Source organism: Bubalus bubalis, chromosome 2, assembly GCF_019923935.1.
Source record: "Bubalus bubalis isolate 160015118507 breed Murrah chromosome 2, NDDB_SH_1, whole genome shotgun sequence".
NCBI lineage: Eukaryota > Metazoa > Chordata > Mammalia > Artiodactyla > Bovidae > Bubalus > Bubalus bubalis.
The window spans coordinates 15,125,458-15,148,525 of record NC_059158.1 but is presented as its reverse complement, the minus strand read 5'-3'; the positions used below and the strand labels follow the sequence as shown (position 1 = coordinate 15,148,525).

General features: G+C 39.0%; 1 protein-coding gene across 11 annotated transcripts in view; it reads right to left on the bottom strand.

Moving 5' to 3' along the window:
- The window catches only part of CDKAL1 (CDK5 regulatory subunit associated protein 1 like 1), a 617,913-nt gene that overhangs the window by 410,242 nt on the left and 184,603 nt on the right, over positions 1-23,068 (bottom strand). For all 11 annotated transcript variants that reach the window (XM_045162607.1, XM_045162600.1, XM_045162601.1 and 8 more), the window contains one exon: positions 17,435-17,483. In XM_045162607.1, coding sequence (XP_045018542.1) covers positions 17,435-17,483 — 49 coding nt within the window. The remainder of the gene's footprint in view (positions 1-17,434; positions 17,484-23,068) is intronic.

The window sequence follows — 23,068 nt, the reverse complement described above, 5'->3', positions numbered from 1 at the left end:
GAGGTGGGAACAGTATAAAAGCAGCCTCAAAGGAAGGAAGGTGGGAAAGGGGCATCTGGCAATTGCTTATTGGCTTTAAATTCACACTCATGGTCCTCAACCCCTTGTGATAGGCATTATCACTGCCTTTCTGCAGAAATGTGGACAGGGAAACAAGTGTAGAAATATAAGAAAAACAAAGAGGAAGCACATTTTATATCACAACACAATACACTAATGCACACGCATAACTGGAACTGAAAGTTCCAAAATGCCACAGATGAGTAGAAAAATGAAGTATGTTTGAAATATTATATTCGTTATTTAGGTACAACATAAAGACTCCCCAAATACAAACACCCTGACCCCCAAAAAACTATTCTGTCCTGAGTCACCACAGTGACTTCTGCCCTAAAGGGATTTAAGGTCTTGAGGAAAACAACTTGTAAACAAATAACTGGAATGAAGTGCCAGAGGTGATCAACGTCTTTAAGTACAGTGGTTCACAGTGAGAGAGTGGTCAGCTTTCCTTAAAAAAGGAAAAAGATCAGGAAAGGCTTCAAGGAGAAATGACATGGTAGTGTGGGAGGCCAAGCAAGACAGGCGCCAAGTTACATACATGACTCCTACATGCATTTCCCAGCACATCTGGACACCATACTGCGAACACAGCGAGCACAGATCTTTGCTACAATTCCTGCTTGTTCATTTTCCACTTCTTAAAACCAGCCTATCACTAAAATCAGAATTCACTGAAAAGACTTATTAAGCCTTGGCATAAAGGAGCTCCACTGTGAAAAACCACACCTTCAAAAATTAAATGTATCTAAACATAGTTTATGAGGTAGAAATTATGTGGGTTTGAGATGCAGTCCTAGTTCTAATCAAAAGACTGGTCAAACATTATTTTTAAAGCTTAATTCAAACCTTGAGTGTTGAATATTGGAGGGAAAAGAAAAACAACCTTAATTCAAGAAATTACAATTAATACTGATTATGAAATATTAAACGCTGAAAGCTATCCACATCAAAATCGTCTGGTTACAGCTTCAATACTTATCTGGCCTAAACACAAAACTAGAATTTACAACATAGGCTATATCCTTAAAAAACACAGGAGGATTTCTTGACCTAATCATTTGAGAGTAAAAACTGTACAAACTGTGTTTTACTTTAAAACCCTCAAAAATTACTCTTAAAAAAACACCCAAGAGAATGCTCTGTAGAATCTCTTGGCTCTTTTTTTTTTTTTTTTTGGTTAGATTAACTTTTTATTGGTTGCTTACAGTTAATGAATATGTGTACTCACTCATTTCCTAAATTAAATACCTTTACAACAAGATTAAGACTAAAATATGCTTTTCAGAAATTTTTTAAAAGATATAGCAAATCTTTATTGAAGTGAAGTGAAGTGAAAGTCGCTCAGTCATGTCAGACTCTGCGACCGCATGGACTATACGGTCCATGGAATTCTCCAGGCTGGAATACTGGAGTGGGTATTCCCTTCTCCAGGGGATCTTCCCAACCCGTGGATTGAATCCAGGTCTCCCACACTGCAGGTGGACTCTTTACCAGCTGAGCCACCAGCAAATCTTTATCAACTCCTTACAAAAAAGTTTTTTATGTTGGCACAAAATAAAATCGCATGCAAAACTGAGAAGGGGAGAGAAAAAGAAATCAAAGAGGGGAACAAGGAATGTAAAGGAACAAAATATGTGAGAGAATATGACAGGGAACTAGAAATAGGTGAGCCAGGACCTTAGTCAATAGTCAGGAGGGATGGAGATAATAAATAGGTCTCACTTTCTCACTTCCCTCCATTCAAGGTAAGCAGCTTAACAGAACTTGAGATTAGAGGACTAGGTTTCAAATTATGGTACACGGCAATGTACCATAATTACGGTACAATCAGCAATGCCAGGGTTCCTGTGGAGTACAAATGAATTAACGTATACGAAAGTGTAAGCTACAAAGAGCCAGAAAGAAGTTAATTACAGTTGCTACTGTAATTAATGCAATTGCAATCCTATCAAGACCTATAATGCAAATGACGTTTCTCAAAAGGAAGAAAGCAGGGAGATTTTTACAACTTTAAAGCACTGTAAGTTAAAGTCAGATTCCATTTATCTTTAAACCTCCGGAGGGCTAGGAAATAGGTCACAAATAATTGCATTGATAATGATAATCAGGTTTTCAAATAGTTTTTTTTTTTATGTATAAATCAAAGTAGATTCAAGGTCATCCCTCTCAGATCACTCACTGGCATTCTGATACAATTTCTTGGATATGAAGGAAGAGAAAGAGGCAGAAGTAGGGCACCAGGAACTGCACCTGACCCTGGGTAAGTCTAAGCGTAGGTGCCCGGACAGCCATGGCTATCTTCCCACCCCAGGACACCTGAGTGACAGGATCCTTAGCATCATACCAGTGACTCACAAGGCAATGAATCCAGGTGAGAGGCCACGTGGCAGAGTCTCCAGCCCCCCTGGCTTCCCCAGGTTCAAATAAAAGACCCTACTATCTTGCCATTCTGGCGAAGGGTCCCCCTCCCAGCAAACACTCTACAGAATCACTGCTGCAAGTGAAATCCAGGCCTTACATTAAATCCTCTCAAATTACTTTTTCCCCCCAGCAATCCCAGCCACCAAGATGCAAAATACCTGTCTCAAAGCCCCAAAATAAACATGCCCCAGGGTAGAACTGAAAGTTGCTTTAGAGAAGCACGAAACTCTTAATCAACACTGGGAATTACACAGCCTGTCACCACCTAGGAGGGCGATACCAGGGAATGGAATAAGGGCAAAGGACTGAGGGACCTGTCTTTATTCAAGACCCTCTTCACTGGAGACTATGAAGACACAGAGAAGAAAAATGCAGTGTGTCTGCCACAAATGCCTTCAGATTTATTTTGTAAGTAAGACAACATAGGGGAAAAAAAGGAAAATCTGGCATGTGGAGATTAGGCTGCGAGAAAAAGCTACTGACATTACAGTAACTTTTGCTAGAGATCACTGTCCAAAATGTCACCATTTCCTTCTAATGACAGGCTCGGAAGCTCAGTTTTATATTGCAGGCTCCCAACACTCCTAAAATTTCCGAGTTGAAGGGACCTACCATATCCTACAATTTATGGGCCAGGAAATGGAGAACCAAGGAGCTTGTGTGGGTTGTTAACCACGACACTGTGAGCAGCAGAGCCAAGTATTTCAGCCTAACACTGCATAGTCTCAATCAATGATTCTCACCCATTACAGCACCAGACTTCAGGGCAGCTTAAAGAAATGGTGCACTTGAATTTTCAGAGTTACAATAAAGATTTCATGTGTTGGAAGGCATCTTTCATGAATACATTTCAATTACTATTTCTTTCTTACTCAATACAGCATATGCTTTGTTATAAAACAGTAGTACTGATTAAGTTTCTACTTAAAAATCCATCCATAGTTGATCTCCTAACTGGAGATTCTGCAAATGAATTTTTCCATCCTCAAACTAGTAAGCGAAATTGGTGTTTATCCTTGCAGTCTCCGAAGTAATGGCTGCATGTATGCTGTATGCTTTGTAGGGGGTTATGAGATGAAGTTTTCAAAGAAAATATGTGCATCTTCAAACATTAGATACAGAACTTTAATATTAACTGAGCATTCTTTCTCAACATCAGTTGCTAGAAAGATTAGATTTTCTAAGGAAAGGCCAATGACATCACCTAATAGAAGACAACCTACAACTTGTCTCATTAAGTAAATTCTTCTGTCAAACTGTTCAAGAAGAAGAGAGGATCAGATTTCAATTTCTTGTCCAGTAACAGAGGTGATGGAATTCCACTTGAGCTATTTCAAATCCTGAAAGATGATGCTGTGAAAGTGCTGCACTCAATATGCCAGCAAATTTGGAAAACTCAGCAGTGGCCACAGGACTGGAAAAGGTCAGTTTTCATTCCAATCCCAAAGAAAGGCAATGCCAAAGAATGCTCAAACTACTGCACAATTGCACTCATCTCACACGCTACTAAAGTAATGCTCAAAATTCTCCAAGTGGGCTTCAGCATTACGTGAACCGTGAAATTCCTGATGTTCAAGCTGGTTTTAGAAAAGGCAGAGGAACCAGAGATCAAATTGCCAACATCCGCTGGATCATGAAAAAGGAAGAGAGTTCCAGAAAAACATCTATTTCTGCTTTATTGACTATGCCAAAGCCTTTGACTGTGTGGATCACAATAAACTGTGGAAAATTCTGAAAGAGATGGGAATACCAGACCACCTGACCTGCCTCTTGAGAAATCTGTATGCAGGTCAGGAAGCAACAGTTCAAACTGGACATGGAACAACAGACTGGTTCCAAATAGGAAAAGGAGTACATCAAGGCTGTATATTGTCACCCTGCTTATTTAACTTGTATGCAGAGTACATCATGAGAAACGCTGGACTGGAAGAAGCACAAGCTGGAATCAAGATTGCCGGGAGAAATATCAATAACCTCAGATATGCAGATGACACCACTCTTATGGCAGAAAGTGAAGAGGAACTCAAAAGCCTCTTGATGAAAGTGAAAGTGGAGAGTGAAAAAGTTGGCTTAAAGCTCAACATTCAGAAAACGAAGATCATGGCATCCGGCCCCACACTTCATGGGAAATAGATGGGGAAACAGTGGAAACAGTGTCAGACTTTATTTTTCTGGGCTCCAAAATCACTGCAGATGGTGACTGCAGCCATGAAATTAAAAGACGCTTACTCCTTGGAAGGAAAGTTATGACCAACCTAGATAGCATATTCAAAAGCAGAGACATTACTTTGCCAACAAAGGTTCATCTAGTCAAGGCTATGGTTTTTCCTGTGGTCATGTATGGATGTGAGAGTTGGACTGTGAAGAAGGCCGAGCGCCGAAGAATTGATGCTTTTGAACTGCGGTGTTGGAGAAGACTCTTGAGAGTCCCTTGGACTGCAAGGAGATCCAACCAGTCCATTCTGAAGGAGATCAGCCCTGGGATTTCTTTGGAAGGAATGATGCGAAAGCTGAAACTCCAGTACTTTGGCCACCTCATGCGAAGAGTTGACTCACTGGAAAAGACTCTGATGCTGGGAGGGATTGGGGGCAAGGAGGAGAAGGGGACGACAGAGGATGAGATGGCTGGAATGGCATCACTGACTCGATGGACGTGAGTCTGAGTGAACTCCGGGAGTTGGTGATAGACAGGGAGGCCTGGCGTGCTGCAATTCATGGGGTCGCAAGGAGTCGGACACGACTGAGCGACTGAACTGAACTGAACTGAACATCTGAACCATCAAATTACTCTATGTTACCAGTTTTCTCACTTGTCTGTGATATGTGATTTTACTGGCTATAAAATAGTTTTAAGAAATTTTTCAAAGATGTCAAAATTTTATGTATTTTTTGCTCCTGGGGTTTTAGATAGTGCACCTCTAACATGACCTAATTTTCTATTTTGTTGACAGTCATATTGGAACAGACAACACCACAATCAACCCACAATTTTACTATTTAAAAAATGTAATAAAGCTGCTAGGATTATTTTCCCTAAGTTTACAGTCTCAACTATTCTTGCCTCATTTTACCAAACAAAAATAGTAGAGTCTTTAAATGAAGACAAACTTTTCCAAATAGTAAGAAAGCTCATATACACATGCAGAGTATAAAGCAGTGTACCACATACTAATTCTCTAAAAAGATAGTTACAATAAAAGAACTTAAGTACACTGAAGTTTTATTAATTATATTAATTTTAAGGACTTCTATGAGAGCCTCATAATAGGATTAATTGATCTACTTGGCATTACTAAAGAAAGTAGTGAAGTGAAGTGAAGTCGTGTAGTCTTGTCTTGACTCTTTGCGACCCCATGGACTGTAGCCTACCAGGCTACTCCGTCCATGAAATTTTCCAGGTAAGAGTACTGGAGTGGGTTGCCATTTCTTTCTCCATAAAGTAGAGTAAACAGAAATTGGAACTACAGGACTCAGAAATCTTTATATCTGAGAATACCAAATACTTGAAAAGAAAATTATAATCTACAGACATGATTAATGTGATTGATGTTCAAACTTTATAAACTGTTTTGACATGAACAGCACTCACAAAAGTTTAGACTACAATAATGCATTTTTAGAGAACTCAACAATCTGCAATCTGCCAAGGCAGTATCAAACTTTGCAAAGAGTTAACATATAAGCCCAATTTTCACAGCAGGCAAGTCCTTATTAATATTTAAACAAGGAAGGACAGAGGTGCTTTACCAGATAGATCACTGAGACCACAAACACATGGGCTGGGTCATGGGAAGCCTGAGAAGTTCAAACTTAAAGTAATTTCCTTTCCTTGTTTTGAACAATCAAATCCAGTGAACCATTATAAAAGTTATGTGAAAATTATGTTACAATCATCAACCTAACAAATTAAACAGTATGCACCCACCCCACTCCCACTCTGGAATAAAGAAATCAAAGTTAATGAAACACCCAAGTCTTCATATCAGTAAATCCCATTATCAGTAAAGGTAGCTGCAAACCATAAGATCACGCATCTCTGAATAGAAAATATAAGTGATGAACACACAAAAGGAGTGTAATTAAATTAACACAACCAAAACACATAAAACACTGAAGTTAGCATAGCAGAATTCACCTGGGAAACATACGTATGCATTTGAGTTTTAAAAGCTTTAATGGCAGAAAAGTATTTGACCAACTTAAAGTTCTTTAACTACTTTTATTTTCAAAAATAAAATAAGTGCAACTGTTCCCCATGTTTAAAGAAGACTCTTGGGAGAGCATCACTTGGCTATTTGTGAAGCAGATAAATAATACTGGGACTGCTTATTATTTCTGTGGCTAGAAACAGGTTTGATAATTTATAAAGTTATAGATATCCAGACAAGACACAGTGGTTTCCTCTCACAAACAGTCCTATGCAGTCATTATTCCAAACCATCTATTATAGAATAAAGTGATGTGAAGAAATCAACTTACAGTCTTCTGGGAGAATTTTGCTGTTTGGGGTCATAAAGAAATTTGCTTGGTCTTATTTCTAAAACTATTATGATTTGAAAAATGCTATCTAAAAGAACTATGATGAATAAAAAGTTCATTCTAGGACATACAAGACATATAGAGGACAAATAAGTAAAGGTGAGGACTATGGTTATTCGGGGAAACTAAAGGAGAGGAGAGAAGGAAAAGAGAATGGAAAGAACACCAACTGACACATCTAAGGAGGCAAAAACGCAATGCTTACCAACCTGTAATCACAGGTTAATACAGAACATACAGGTAAAACAAATAGGCTCATGAAAAAAAAAAAAAAAAAAGACTGCAATAAATTCTGGCTCCTTTAGTTATCAGAAGGCAGAAGTTATCACCTATCTAACTGCACCAGTGACACCGAAGTGCTCACAACATGTAGAACCAACATCCACCTTTTCCCACCATATTCAGACTACAGTAACTACATCAGATTACACATAATGAGAGCCTGTGTAGGAGTGTCCTTTCAAAGCATATTTTGAAAAATCAAGAAAATTATTTTACTGAAAAGCAAATACTGAAAAAGCAGATGTGATGCAATTCTATCTGTGATCCAATACTATCCCAGGTGTATGAGGCTACTTGTCCAAGCTCAGGTCACTTGCTCATTAAGTTTGAAACATCTTCAAGAAAATCTCCACTGGACTTTGTAGGGAGGTTACTCAAGTCATTAACACTGATAAAACTATACTTGAGACAGATCTGCCTTGCAGTCTCAATTTACAAAAAGTTTATATTCTAAATCAGTAACAAATGCAAAGTACAATTCTGACAGAGTAAAGATTAATAGAATGTGTTAAATAAGAAAGAACTGTTCGGTGAAGTACCCTGGGAATTCAGGTCAGTCGAATCCAGGATCACAACAATTACCAAGAAGTCAGAAGAAATGGAAAACCAATTAAACTTGCAGATTGTACCATATTGGAAAGCTTTGAATTACCAACACTGGAGGCATCTGTAATTAGACTAAACGAAATACCAGCAAAACAGATAAAACAACAGAGGCCTCCTTTACTAGAGACTGATGAGGGAAGACATATGACATGGCAGTAAAAACACTTTTTCTATTTTCAATACACAATATTTATTTGCAAACATTTATTTTAAGTTACCTGGTTAGGCTCTCTTTTACAAAGATAAAAACATTTTTTAATTTTTTTTTTTGTTGTTTAGAGGACTTCATGTATCAGAAAAAATGCTTACATTTGTATTTCCTTCAAAGCTTTTGTACCAAAAAGTTAGTGGGGGGCTTTAATGATCATGTGAAACATGACTAAGGTGCTCATGACTACTTTTTAAAGAAATGTAAATGCTTTAATTTACAACCCCACGTCCAAGGAGTGGTGGCTGTGGGGGCAGGAGGGCCCAGAGGAGCTAATCCACGTTCAAAGTCAGGAGGGGAGGCCGTGAGGAGATACCCCTCATCCAAAGTAAGGAGCAGCGGCTGAGCTTTGCTGGAGCAGCCGTGAAGAAATACCCCACGACCAAGGTAAGAGAAACCCAAGTAAGATGGTAGGTGTTGCGAGAGGACATCAGAGGGCAGACACACTGAAACCATAATCACAGAAAACTAGCCAATCTGATCACACGGGCCACAGCCTTGTCTAACTCAATGAAACTAAGCTATGCCACGCGGGGCCACCCAAGACGGATGGGTCATGGTGGAGAGGTCTGACAGAATGTGGTCTACTGGAGAAAAGAATGCAAACCACTTCTGTATTCTTGCCTTGAGAACCCCATGAACAGTATGAAAAGGCAAAATGATACGATACTGAAAGAGGAACTCCCCGGGTCGGTAGGTGCCCAATATGCTACTGGAGATCAGCGGAGAAATAACTCCACAAAGAATGAAGGGATGGAGCCAAAGCAAAAACAATACCCAGTTGTGGATGGGACTGGTGATAGAAGCAAGGTCCGATGCTGTAAAAAGCAATACTGCATAAGAACCTGGAATGTCAGGTCCATGAATCAAGGCAAATTGGAAGAGGTCAAACAGGAGATGGCAAGAGTGAACGTCAACATTCTAGGAATCAGCAAACTAAAATGGACTGGAATGGGTGAATTTAACTCAGATGACCATTATATCTACTACTGTGGGCAGGAATCCCTTAGAAGAAATGGAGTAGCCATCATGGTCAACAAAAGAGTCCAAAATGCAGTACTTGGATGCAATCTCAAAAATGACAGAATGATCTCTGTTCGTTTCCAAGGCAAACCATTCAATATCACAATAATCCAAGCCTATGCCCCAATCAGTAATGCTTAAGAAGCTGAAGTTGAACAGTTCTATGAAGACCTACAAGACCTTTTAGAACTAACACCCAAAAAAGATGTCCTTTTCCTTATAGGGGAATGGAATGTAAAAGTAGGAAATCAAGAAACACCTGGAGTAACAGGCAAATTTGGCCTTAGAGTACAGAATGAAGCAGAGCAGAGGCTAATAGAGTTTTGCCAAGAGAACGCACTGGCATAGCAAACACCCTCTTCCAACAACACAAGAGAAGACTCTACACATGGACATCACCAGATGGTCAACACTGAAATCAGACTGATTATATTCTTCGCAGCCAAAGATGGAGAAGCTCTATACAGTCAGCAAAAACAAGACCATGAGCTGACTGTGGCTCAGATCATGAACTCCTTATTGCCAAATTCAGACTTAATTGAAGGAAGTAGGGAAAGCCACTAGACCATTCAGGTATGACCTAAATCAAATCCCTTATGATTATACAGTGGAAGTAAGAAATAGATTTAAGGGACTAGATCTGATAGACAGAGTGCCTGATGAAGTATGGAATGAGGTTCATAACATTGTACAGGAGACAGGGATCAAGACCATCCCCATGGAAAAGAAATGCAAAAGAGCAAAATGGCTGTCTGGGGAGGCCTTACAAATAGCTATGAAAAGAAGAGAAGTGAAAAGCAAAGGAGAAAAGGAAAGATATAAGCCTCTGAATGCAGAGTTCCAAAGAATAGCAAGGAGAGATAAGAAAGCCTTCCTCAGCGATCAATGCAAAGAAATAGAGGAAAACAACAGAATGGGAAAGACTAGAGATCTCTTCAAGAAAATTAGAGACACCAAGGGAACATTTCATGCAAAGATGGGCTCGATAAAGGACAGAAATGGTATGGACCTAACAGTTGCAGAAGATATTAAGATGAGGTGGCAAGAATACACAGAAAAACTGCACAAAAAAGATCTTCACAACCAAGATAATCACGAAGGTGTGATCACTGACCTAGAGCCAGACATCCTGGAATGTGAAGTCAAGTGGGCCTTAGAAAGCATCACTATGAACAAAGCTAGTGGAGGTGATGGAATTCCAGTTGAGCTATTTCAAATCCTGAAAGATGATGCTGTGAAAGTGCTACACTCAATATCCCAGCAAATTTGGAAAACTCAGCACTGGCCACAGGACTGGAAAAAGTTAGTTTTCATTCCAATCCCAAAGAAAGGCAATGCCAAAGAATGCTCAAACTACTGCACAATTGTACTCATCTCACACGCCAGTAAAGTAATGCTCAAAATTCTCCAAGCCAGCTTCACTAATACGTGAACCATGAACTTCCAAATATTCAAGCTGGTTTTAGAAAAGGCAGAGGAACCAGAGATCAAATTGTCAACAGCTGCTGGATCAAGGAAAAAGCAAGAGAGTTCCAGAAAAACATCTATTTCTGCTTTATTGACTATGCCAAAGCCTTTGACTGTGTGGATCACAATAAACTGTGGAAACTTCTGAAAGAGATGGGAATACCAGACCACCTGACCTGCCTCTTGAGAAATCTGTATGCAGGTCAGGAAGCAACAGTTCAAACTGGACATGGAACAACAGACTGGTTCCAAATAGGAAAAGGAGTACGTCAAGGCTGTATATTGTCACCCTGCTTATTTAACTTGTATGCAGAGTACATCATGAGAAACGCTGGGCTGGAAGAAGCACAAGCCGGGAGATCAAGATTGCCGGGAGAAATATCAATAACCTCAGATATGTAGACGACACCACCCTTATGGCAGAAAGTGAAGAGGAACTCAAAAGCCTCTTGATGTAAGTGAAAGAGGAGAGTGAAAAAGTTGGCTTAAAGCTCAACATTCAGAAAATGAAGATCATGGCATCTGGTCCCATCACTTCATGGGAAATAGATGGGGAAACAGTGGAAACAGTGTCAGACTTTATTTTTCTGGGCTCCAAAATCACTGCAGATGGTGACTGCAGCCATGAAATTAAAAGACGCTTACTCCTTGGAAGGAAAAGTATGACCAACCTAGATAGCATATTCAAAAGCAGAGACATTAACTTTGCCAACAAAGGTCCATCTAGTCAAGGCTATGGTTTTTCCAGTAGTCATGTATGGATGTGAGAGTTGGACTGTGAAGAAAGCTGAGCGCCAAAGAATTGATGGTTTTGAAGTGTGGTGTTGGAGAAGACTCTTGAGAGTCCCTTGGACTGCAAGGAGATCCAACCAGTCCATTCTAAAGGAGCTCAGTCCTGGGTGTTCTTTGGAAGGATTAATGCTAAAGCTGAAACTCCAGTCCTTTGGCCACCTCAATTCCAAGAGTTGACTCATTGGAAAAGACCCTGATGCTGGGAGGGATTGGGGGCAGGAGGAGAAGGGGACAACAGAGGATGAGATGGCTGGATGGCATCACCAACTCGATGGACAGGAGTCTGAGTAAACTCTGGGTGTCGGTGATGGACAGGGAGGCCTGGCATGCTTCGATTCATGGGGTCGCAAACAGTCAGACATGACTGAGCGAGTGAACTCTACTGAACTGAAATCCTTTAAATACTGTACTCCTTCCATTAGCTTCAGCTACATATCTTGTTGAACTGTGAAGATGACACAGAAGAAAATCCTAAAGTCATTATAAAATTTGGTGTCTCCTAAAGCAAATGATGTATATGGATGGTATTTTCAGGCCACTAGTGTTAAACATTGAGAAGTCTTTAAGCGTTAACTTAAATTCTCCATTTTCCTCCAACCAAGAGAGACATAAAAGGAATATGCTTTACACAGTTTTACTATAATTATCTGGGTTGGCCAAAACATTCATTTGGGTTTTTCCATAACAATTCACAGAAAATCCTGAATGAACATTTTGGCCAACCCAAAACAATAGATTTAAATATTTTTGTCACCAATGTATCTTATTAATATGGTTTTTTAAAAAACATGACTTCATATAATGTAAAAACCACACAAACAGGCTGTGGTAGAGGCTGTGTGTCCAAATCCCCATCAAGGAAGACATATGAAGGGAGCCCCACAGGCATCAAATGTGGAAACAGAACAGTTACAGCAGAATCCCCTGGTCAGCCTGTACTCCATCTGGCCCTTCTGGGCAGAGCCTCCTTCTCCACTGAGCATCTATCAACCAGGGCTCCAGCAAAGCAGATGGCACACTGCATAATGGAAGAGGTTTTAATAAAGGCACTAATTACTAAAGTTTGGCAAGGTTAGGAAGACCAACAAGAGACAATGCAAGAGTCTCAGGCAAGCAACAACAGGATGCTCTTTCCAGCCTTGTGCCTGAAAAAGCAAAGGAAAAGAAGAGTTACAGGAACCAGGAGAAAAACAGATGACTAGAGAGGGCCACCTGATAGGAGTTACGATCTCTGGGTTAGGATGAGCAGGAAAGAAGGAACTGAGAGAAGGGAATGAATCCTCCCATTTCATACTCTAATCACACCTCTAACTGGAGAAATGCAACTAGGCACCAGGTAACAGGGACCCTACCAATGTAGTCCACACAGCTCTGCCTCCATGGACACACGTCGAGGTGAGGAAGGGTGGGGAATGGGTCTGGCAGGCAAACAGAACTTCTCTGCTTATGTGTAAGTTCCTAAGACAAATGTAGAGCAAGTTGCAAATAATATACAAGACAGTATATCAACATTCCATCAAACAGTCCAGTTGGCTGGAGCAAAAGGCTTAGTATGGAAGTGATGGAAGAAACAGTGGAAATGGCGGAATGAGGCAGAAGTCACCAGTTAACTTGGTAGGTAACAGGCAACCATTGAAGGTATGCATGTAGGAGAGGAAAACATTTCCAGAACATGAGGGCCGTATACACAGTCCAATTGAAAGGAGCATCTCTGCTATTGAAGGTGAGTTAGATTATTCCAGCAGCCTAAGTATTAAAGAGGTAGAAATAAATACACAAGAATTTTCCCCTAGTATATCCCAGGTATTGCAAAAGTCTTACCCATTTAATCCTCTCCATTTTAAACTGAGCCTCAGAGAAATAACTTACTGAAAGACAGACAGAAAGTAGTTAACTGTTACAAGGACCATGTTATTTCACTAACTTGTGCTGTCTTAATGAAAGTAAGGATTGGCAGAAGAAATAGAAAGCAAAGAATGGAAAAATCAGTCCCAGATTTCCATTAACCAGAAGATCTCAGATGAGTCACATAACTCCTTCCTGGATCAGCTTCCTGATCTGCAAACTAAGGACATCTACCAAAATTATTTCTTCTGTCTCTAAAATTCTCTTGTATTCAGTTTGGTTCAGTCGCTCAGCTGTGTCCGACTCTTTGTGACCCCATGGACTGTAGCATGCCAGGCCTCCCGGTCTATCACCAGTCCCAGATTTACTCAAACTCAAGTCCATTGAGTTGGTGATGCCATTCAACCATCTCATCCTCTGTCATCCCCTTTTCCTCCTGCCTTCAATCTTTCCCAGCATCAGGGTCTTTTCCAATGAGTCAGTTCTTCACATAAGGTGGCCAAAGTACTGGACTTTCAGCTTCAGCATCAGTCCTTCCAAAGAACACCCAGGACTGATCTCCTTTAGGATGGACTGGCTGGATCTCCTTGCAGTCCAAGGGACTCTCAAGAGTCTTCTCCAACACCACAGTTCAAAAGCATCAATTCTTCGGTGCTCAGCTTTCTTCACAGTCCAACTCTCACATCCATATATGACTACTAGAAAAACCAAAGCTTTGACAAGAGAGACCTTTGTTGGCAAAGTAATGTCTCTGTTTTTTAATAAGCTGTCTAAGTTGGTCATAGCTTTTCTTCCAAGGAACAAGTGTCTTTTAATTTCATGGCTGCAATCACCATCTGAAGTGATTTTGGAGCCCAGAAAAATAAAGTCTGACACTGTTTCCACTGTTTCCCCATTTATTTGCCATGAAGTGATGGGACCAGATGCCATGATCTTAGTTTTCTGAATGTTGAGTTTTAAGCCAGCTTTTTCACTCTCCTCTTTCACTTTCTTTAAGAGGCTCTTTAGTTCTTCTTTGCTTTCTGCCATAAGGGTGGTGTCATCTGCATATCTGAGGTTATTGATATTTCTCCCAGCAATCTTGATTCCAGCTTGTGCTTCTTCCAGCCCAGCGTTTCTCATGATGTACTCTGCATATAAGTTAAATAAGCAGGGTGACAAAGTACTACCTTGATGTACTCCTTTCCTGATTTGTATTACTAAGATTTAAATCCTCAACCTTCCCATCCTCAAACCAACCTGCCAGTGAACACCCACATCAACTCCACATCAACTTCATCTTCAACTCAACTCTTGCTGTAGACTATCAAAAACTCAACTACAATCTCTCCAATAAATCTACTTAAGCAAAACTCTTGAGAGAGAGGCTATCCCTAATTAAACCAACCTGAAAGTGATAGGCCTTCTGTGATACTGTGATACAGAAATACATAACCATCCCTCATTCCTGGTACCAATTTCCTAAAACTCTTATTATTTCCTGAGTGACAGCAGTGAGAGGGGCATCTTTTGTTATTCATAATAAGCTCCTTTCAAGCAAATCTGAGTCTGTACTAGTGAGTTAACTCCTGGAGCAAAGAGGCTAGTTGGTATCATCCCTGATAACATATGATGTGAAGCATCTTTTCATATGGTTATTTTCCACCTGTGTATCTTTGGGGACACATCTGATACAGTCACTGGCCCATTTCTTCATCAGGTTGTTTGTTTTCCAATTGCTGGGTTTTAAGAGGTATTCTGTGTACTTTACATTACAGTTAATCAGGTATGTCTTTTGCAAAAGTCTGTGGATCATCTTCCCATTCTCTCGATGCTATGTTTTGCAGAGCAGAAGTTTTTAATTTTATCGAGGTTCAATTCATCAATTATTTTTCACAGACAGTCCCTCTTTGGTATATCATCTAAAAAGTCATAGCCACACCCATAGTCTGCTAGATTTTTCTCCTGTCTTCACTGTCATTTAGTTTTTTTAAAAAAATATAATTTAGGGACTAGTATATGCCTGGTGGGCTTTTGAGATGGTTTAGTGGTAAAGAACCTGCCTGCCAATGCAGGAGAAGTAGGTTCGAGCCCTGGGTTGGGAATATTCCTGAATATTCCCTGGAGAAGGAAATGGCAACCCACTCCAGTGTTCTTGCCTGGGAAATCCCATGGACAGAGGAGCCTGGTGGGTTACAGTCTACGGGGTCACAAAGAGTCAGACACAACTGAGTGACTAAACAACAACAACAGTATATGCTAGGTACTCAAGACAAGCAATAGAATCCTCAAGCATCCTGAAACACTACTTTAAGAAGCTCAATTGAACAACTGTTAAGGTAGTGATTCTCAACCAGGAGAGAGCAGAGTAGTCATAGTCTAGTGTGAATGGAGTGGCAAATTTAAGAGCAGGGGCATCAGAGTCATAATGCTTAGATTCAGATTCCAACTCCGCCATTCACTACCTGTATACCCTGTGTCCAAACTTCCTCTTCTGAAAAATGAGGACATACTCACTTCACAGCACTGTTGTAAAATATTGAAATGACATACTCCATGCTTAGTACAGGGCCTGTCACTCTGTAAGTGCACAATAAATGCTAGTACTTCTAGACCTCATAAGATAGGGTTGAGGTATGGTTTGAAAAAAAGTTTCAAACTTATCACTGCTACAAAGTTTTAATCCTGATATTTCATTTTGTCTCAGAATTTCAAGGAAGACTAATATGTAAGTCTAAAATTCTCATATTCTGTGGTCATTTAATAAATTAAATAAATCTGGACCATAAAGAAGGCTGAGTGCCCAAGAACTGATGCCTTTGAATTGTAGTGTTGGAGAAGACTCTTGTGAGTTCCCTGGATAGCAAGGAGATTAAACCAGTCAATCCTAAAGACAAACAACCCTGAATATTTATCAGAAGGACTGTTGCTAAAGCTGAAGCTTCAAAACTTTGGCCACCTGATGCAGACGGGCAACTCAGTGGAAAGACCCTGATGCTGAGAAAGACTGAAGGCAAAAGAAAAGGGGGCAGCAGAGGATGAGATGGTTAAATAACATCACTGACTCAATGAAGATGAATTTGAGCAAACTCTGGGAGATAGTGGAGGACAGAGGAGCCTGGAGTGCTGCAGTCAACAGGGTCACAAAGAGGCAGTCAACGGGGTCGCAAAGAGTCAGACACAACTTAGCACCTCAACAACAACAGTAAATTAAAGATTCAAAATTAATGAATAACAGCATGTGGAAGGTAGTAAATACAATCCAGCAGGAAAAGTATGTGGTTAAAAGTATCAACTTTGTGGAAGCAGACTTTTTTTAAAAAACACAGAATTTGCATTTATTTAAAAAATGGCTAAAATTCTAAGTGAGAACCTCAATTCATTTAATATTTTAATATCATATTATCAGTTTTCATTCATGCTAATCTAACAGAAGTAGACTATAAATATTTACAAATTAATCCACAGAATTAAGAATGGTTTATTCCTCAGTGGCTTCAGTAAGAATCTATTTCAAAGAATACTAGCTAATAAAACAATCAAAGTATAATTCTATTTTCTGGTGTAAATACAAAAATTACATATAGAAGAGAAATCAAAACTGAGTACTACTTTTAACAGTACTTTCAGAAGGAATAACTGCAACTAATTATATGATATAAAAACAAGCAAAAAATGTCAACTGTACCTCAATAAAACTGAAAAAAAGAGCAAATAAAGCCATTTCCTTATTTTAAGATTAAATCCTATCTTCCTGATCCCAGATTCAAATTAAGTCTATTTTATACTAAAATAAAAAGCCAAACAAACATAAGCCTCCCATATTGGACTGGTCAATGCATGAAGCAGGCAAGGACAAAATGTTATGATTTTTGTCCAACAATAACTTTCATAAAAATGCTTAACAAATGTTAAGTATAGTATCTTCATGACATATTTCAAACATATACATTATCTCACTCATAACACCACCTAATACCACTCCTCAGGTGAAATTACTTTATGGTTTGATGAGTAGATACCAAGTGTTAAGCATTTATTCATAGTTGTTCTGTAGTTTTTTTCCCACTTACAAGCTATGAGATAGGTAACAGATAAAGTAACAGACCTGTCTCCTGATTTTTTTTTCTATACATCATCAATACACTTAGATCTACTTCATTTGTAATACAATTCAAACAATATACACATTATCTCACTTTCAACATTTACCTTTAATTGTTTCCTCCACAACTTCTACTACACGATCTATCTGTTGAACCTAAAAAGAAAACAAACTGTCAGGCAAGCAGTTTATATGCAAAAGAAATTTAATTTTTGTTTATCCTTCTGCTTGGGCCAAGAGAACACATTTTGAAACACACAAATGCAGGTCTTCTTTAATTAAAGCATTTGAAGATAGTATAAAAATACTCCATATTGTTTTGTGTTACAATGAAGTATGAAATTATCACTCTCCATCCTACAATTATAATTAAAGAAATCATATTACATTTAAATAAACTGCCTGGAGTTCAATTAGAATAGCCTATCAAATATAAACTCAGCACATCCTGAGATATAAACTTCAGTTTAATTAAAACATGTATCTTCACACAGAGCTTCAAGGAAAATAGCATAATACGACAACCTACAAAAAAGGACTTGCTGGTATTAAGAAGATCTACTCCAAATTTGATGCTTTATTATTTTAACACTGAAACCCCTTTTAATGAATTTCTACCATGTGCTGAGTACTCTGCTCAGGTCCATGGAATACAAAATCAAATAACGGCTCCTGCTCCAGACACCAGTGACTAAAGATTTCCCAGGGTGCCATGGGAACACAGAGGGAAGACATTAATAATAAAATATGTCTGAGTAATCCAGCAATGCTTAGAGGGAACCAAAGGTGACTCTTGAGGGATAAACAGGATTAAGATAGGAGACGCCCACTAAGGGGATTCAAAAGAGTGGCTAGAGTTTGGAAGGAAAATGAAAACAAGTAAGCTAGAGGAAGGAGAGCAAGACAAGTAAGAATAGGTCATAAGCTAATATTTTTTTCTACATTTAAAATTCTCAAAATCATTATTGTTCTACTACAAAACAGAAATATTAAAGATAAATAAAGTAATTCATAACACCTTCCATTTCCACTCCTCAAATGAACTCACTCATAATGGTTTGGTGAGTAGATACCAATTGTTAAACATTTATGCATAGTTCTGTTCCGTAGTGGTTTTCCCCCCCCTTACAAATTATGAGATAGGTGACAGATAAAGTAATAAAACTGCTCCTTGATTTTTTTTTCTAGACATCATCAATACACCTAGATCTACTTCATTCATTTTACTAGTGCCTATTATCCTATGTATGGATATAACATAATGCAGAAAGCGAAGAGCAACTAGAGCCTCTTGATGAGGGTGAAAAAGGAGAGTGAAAAAGCTGGCTTAAAAGTCAACATTCAAAAAACGAAGATCATGGCATCTGGTCTCATCACTTTGTAGCTGATAGATAATGGAAAAGTGGAAACAGTAACAGATTTCATTCCCATGGGCTCCAAAATCACTGCAGACAGTGACTACAGCCGTGAAATTAAAAGACACTTGCTCCTTGGAAGAAAAGTTATGACAAACCTAGACAGCGTACTAAAAACCAGAGACATCACTTCTCTGACAAAGGTCTGTATAATCAAAGCTATGGTTTTTGCAGTAGTCATGTATGGATGTGAGAGTTGGACCATAAAGAAGGCTCAGTGCTGAAGAACTGATGCTTTCAAACTGTGGTGCTAGAGAAGACTCTTCGGAATCCCTTGGACAGCAAGGAAATCAAACCAGTGAATTCTAAAGGCAAAAAACCCAAAATGTTCATTGGAAGGACTGATGCTAAAGCTGAGGCTCCGAATACTGTGGCTACCTGATGTGAAGAGTCGACTCATTGGAAAAAACCTTGAGGCTGGGCAAGATAAAGGGTAAGAAGACAAGGGGGCAACAGAGGATGAGATGATTGGATGGCATCAGTGACTCGACGGACATGAGCTTGAGCAAACTCAGGGAGACAGTGAAGGACAAAGAAGCGTGGCGTGCTGCCATCCATGGGGTCGCAGAGAGTCAGACATGGTTTAGCAACTGAACAACAGCAACAATTCACACATTCCCCTACTGATGAACATTTCTGTTATTCTTAATCTTTCATTATTACACAAAAACGTCATAATAAACTCAACCGAAACAAGAAGAACCTTTAAAAACACTTTATTAAATCTCTTTGAAACATTCTTTTGGCCTCAGTGCCTTACAGGAAATAAGGCAAGACATGTGAGAACACACTGAATCCAGCTCCACCTGTGATAATTCCGCCCAGCACGATGGAGGTGGTAACAGTAATTGCTGGGAGATTGTCAAAGGCAAAGTAAATCTCAAAGTTAGAGCTTCACTCCTCAACAAACCTACCTAACTGGAGATGGATGTCCACCTAGAACCACTGGAACCATTAAGCTTGGCTATAAAAGAAATCCACATGGCTTCTTTATATTAATAGAATGTGATCAAAGCTAAGATAGCAGAGAGTTCAAAAAGAAAGAAGTAGCCAACAGTGTCAAATGCTTCAGAGATAACTAGTAACATAAAGACTGAAGTGAGTATGCCTGATTTAACAGTAAGGGGGTCAATCAACTCAGGAGAAACAGTTCATTAATCATGAGTCATAAGAAAATGGTGACAGCTAATTTAGATGATGTTTACTAAAAGCAAAGTAGGAAAAAAGAGAAAGAGGACTTCTGTAGCTAAAAAAAAAATTGAGTATACATGTGTTAGTGTATTAATTCTTTCTTTCCTTTTTTAAAATATACACGCTAAGTAGAGAAGGGCCATAGAGAAAAAAGAACTGGAGAGAGAAGAAATAATTAATAAAGCTAGGTCCTTCAGGAGGTAGAGAGAGTAAGATCCAAAACACCAGTAGAGACACAAGCCCAGAATGGGAGAGGGGCCAAGTCATCCTGTTCTGAAATAGGGGATTAGGAGGGAAGCATGAAAACAGATGCTATTATTCTTGTAGAAGCCACAGAATACTAAGCAAGATTCCCATCTGTTGGCCTCAATTTCCTACATGAAATAGAAGTTCATCTGCTATGACAGAGAAAGAATATTGTTAAATAAGAACACAGTGGATGTTTAAAATATGTGTTAAAAGGTTTAGTACCTTTTAAAAGAAGTAAAGACTAGAAATACATGAAAATTGCTAAAGTACTGAGATACCATGAACTTTAACAGTGACTCCTTGTATAGGTGTCATTTTTCCCAGGGCCCAGCAGTTCTTCTGCAGGAACTGAAGAGTTAAATAAACTGATCCAAGGTTTGCTCATTCTATCACTCATTCATTCGCTCATCATTTATTGAACATCTAACAGATATGATGAACAATGACTCTGAGCAAACTCAGTGAAGGAGAGGGAAGCCTGGCATGCTGCGGTTCATGGGGTTGCAGACAACTTAGTGACTGAACAACAACATATGTGAGGAAGGGTCAAAAGGCTGAGGAAGCAGCATGGAGAGATTTATAGGATGGACATGAAGGATACATAAAAAAGGAAATTAACTATGCATGTTGGATAAGATGATACTTCAAGTACAGGTTGGAGACCAGAGCCAGGAAGGAGAAACAAAGTGGCTGGGCATTGGGGAAAGCAAAGAAAGAAGGGGAGGATGGGTAAGAGGGAGAGAGGACAGAGAGAGAGAAAGAAGAAAAAGAGAACAGGAGGTGATAATAGAGGACAGGTATAAGCATTTAGCATTTTTGAAGAATGGCAAGATCGTGTCATGAGAACAATTTGCTGAAAAAGGATAAAAGTGATAACGACTGGAGCTGAGAAGTAAGGAAGGTTAGAATGTTGACAAGACATTCCATATGGACAATCAGATTGCCCACGATATTAGAAACACGGGTACGACAAGGAAGAAAGAGTTGGTGAAATTTCCCAGCCAGTGTAGGTGAACAACCGACACATCAGTTGAGGATGGAGGCAGCATAAAAGAAGTACAATATGAAATATTTCAATGATGGAATCAAAACAAAAATGCTTTCTTATGCACTTGGAGACATAGCAGTTCAAACAAGGTACTGCACCCAATTTCACAGCTCATGGACTGAGTAAGAAGCAGGATCTCTAGAGAAGAGTCAGAATAGCATGTGGAAGGAACAGCTGAAAAGTTGGAGGTAAGCTAAAACTGTAAAATGTAGAAGAAAACACAGCCATAAAGCTAAATGAACTGTGTATAAGACAATGGTTTCTTACTATTACATCAAAAGTATGAGTGATGAAAGGAAAAAGACAAACTGAACATGAAAATTAAAACCTCTTGGTTCATCAAAAGACACTACCCAGAAAATAACAAAACAACATAGAAAATGGAAGAAAATTTTTGTAAATCATATACCTGAGAAGAGACTTGAATCTAAACTATATAAGGCACTATTCCAACACAGTAAAAAGATGAATAAGCCACTTAAAAATGGGCAAAAGATCTGAATAGACACTTCTCCAAAAAGATATACATGTGGCCAATAAGCACGTGAAAAGATGTTCAACATCATTAGCCAACCAAAGAATGCAAATCAAAACCACAACGGAGGAAGTGGAAAGTTATTGTTTAAAATGCACAGATTTTCAAAGATTTAGAAAGATGAAAACGTTCTGGAGATGGATGGTGGTGATGGTTACACAGAGGAGTGAACGCACTTACCACCACTCTACTACACACTTAAAATTGGTTAAGACAGTAAATTTTATGTTATATATATTTTATCATAATGAAATACTACTTCATACTCAATGGGATGGCTATAATCAAAAAGACAGACAGTAACAAGTGTGGGCAAGGATATGGAGAAATTGGAACCCTCATCACATGCTGCTAGTGGGAATGTAATAAAATCATGTTGCTGCTTTGGAAACCGGTCTAGGAGATCCTCAAACCACTAAAGAGTATGATCCAGCAATTCCAATCCTAGGTGGATGCCCAAAAGGAATGAAAACATTGTCCACACAAAAAACCTGTACACAGTCACAGCATTATTCACAATATGCAAAAGGTAGAAACAACCCAACTCCCAGTTTCTGATGAACAGATAAATAAAATCTGGTATTATACATACAACAAAGTATCATTAAACCATAAAGGGGAATGAAGTATTAATAATGTTAAAAACATTATGCTAAAGGAAAGAGGCCAGAGGAAAAAAAAAAAAACATTGTCTGATTCCATGCAAATGAAATAACCATAACAAGAAAAACTTGAGAGCCAAAGTAGATGAGTGATTGCCTACGATGGGTGGGTAAAAAACGGGAGAGGCACTGCTAAGGAGTATTGTGTTTCTTTTTGAAGTGATGAAAATATTTTAAAAACTGATTGTGGTGATGGTCACATCACTCTGTGAATATACTAAAAACCATGGAATTGCACACTTTAAATGGAAGAATAGTACAGTGTTTGAACTGTATCTTTAAAAAAGTGTTGTCTGTATCTTTAAGGAAAAGGTCGGGATGGGGGGGCGGGGAGCATTTGGTTACAAAATGCAGGGGAGAAGTTCATTAAATGCTTTAAAGAGAATATTGTGTCATTTCCATTTCTAGTAAGGAGGTTACTGGAGGAAGCAGTGGGAGAAAAAAAGAAAGAAGAGGAGCCAGTGAAGAAAGAGAAGAGTCAGGGGAGGAGGAATTAAGTCGAAGAAGGAAAGGTCAGGAGGCAAAAAGCACAGGGTGGGCGGCAGGGAGAGAAGAAAAAACAATCATGAATGAAAACAAACTCAAGATTCACATATAATAATGAAGAATATATTGAATTCATTCTGGGGAGAAAAAGAAAG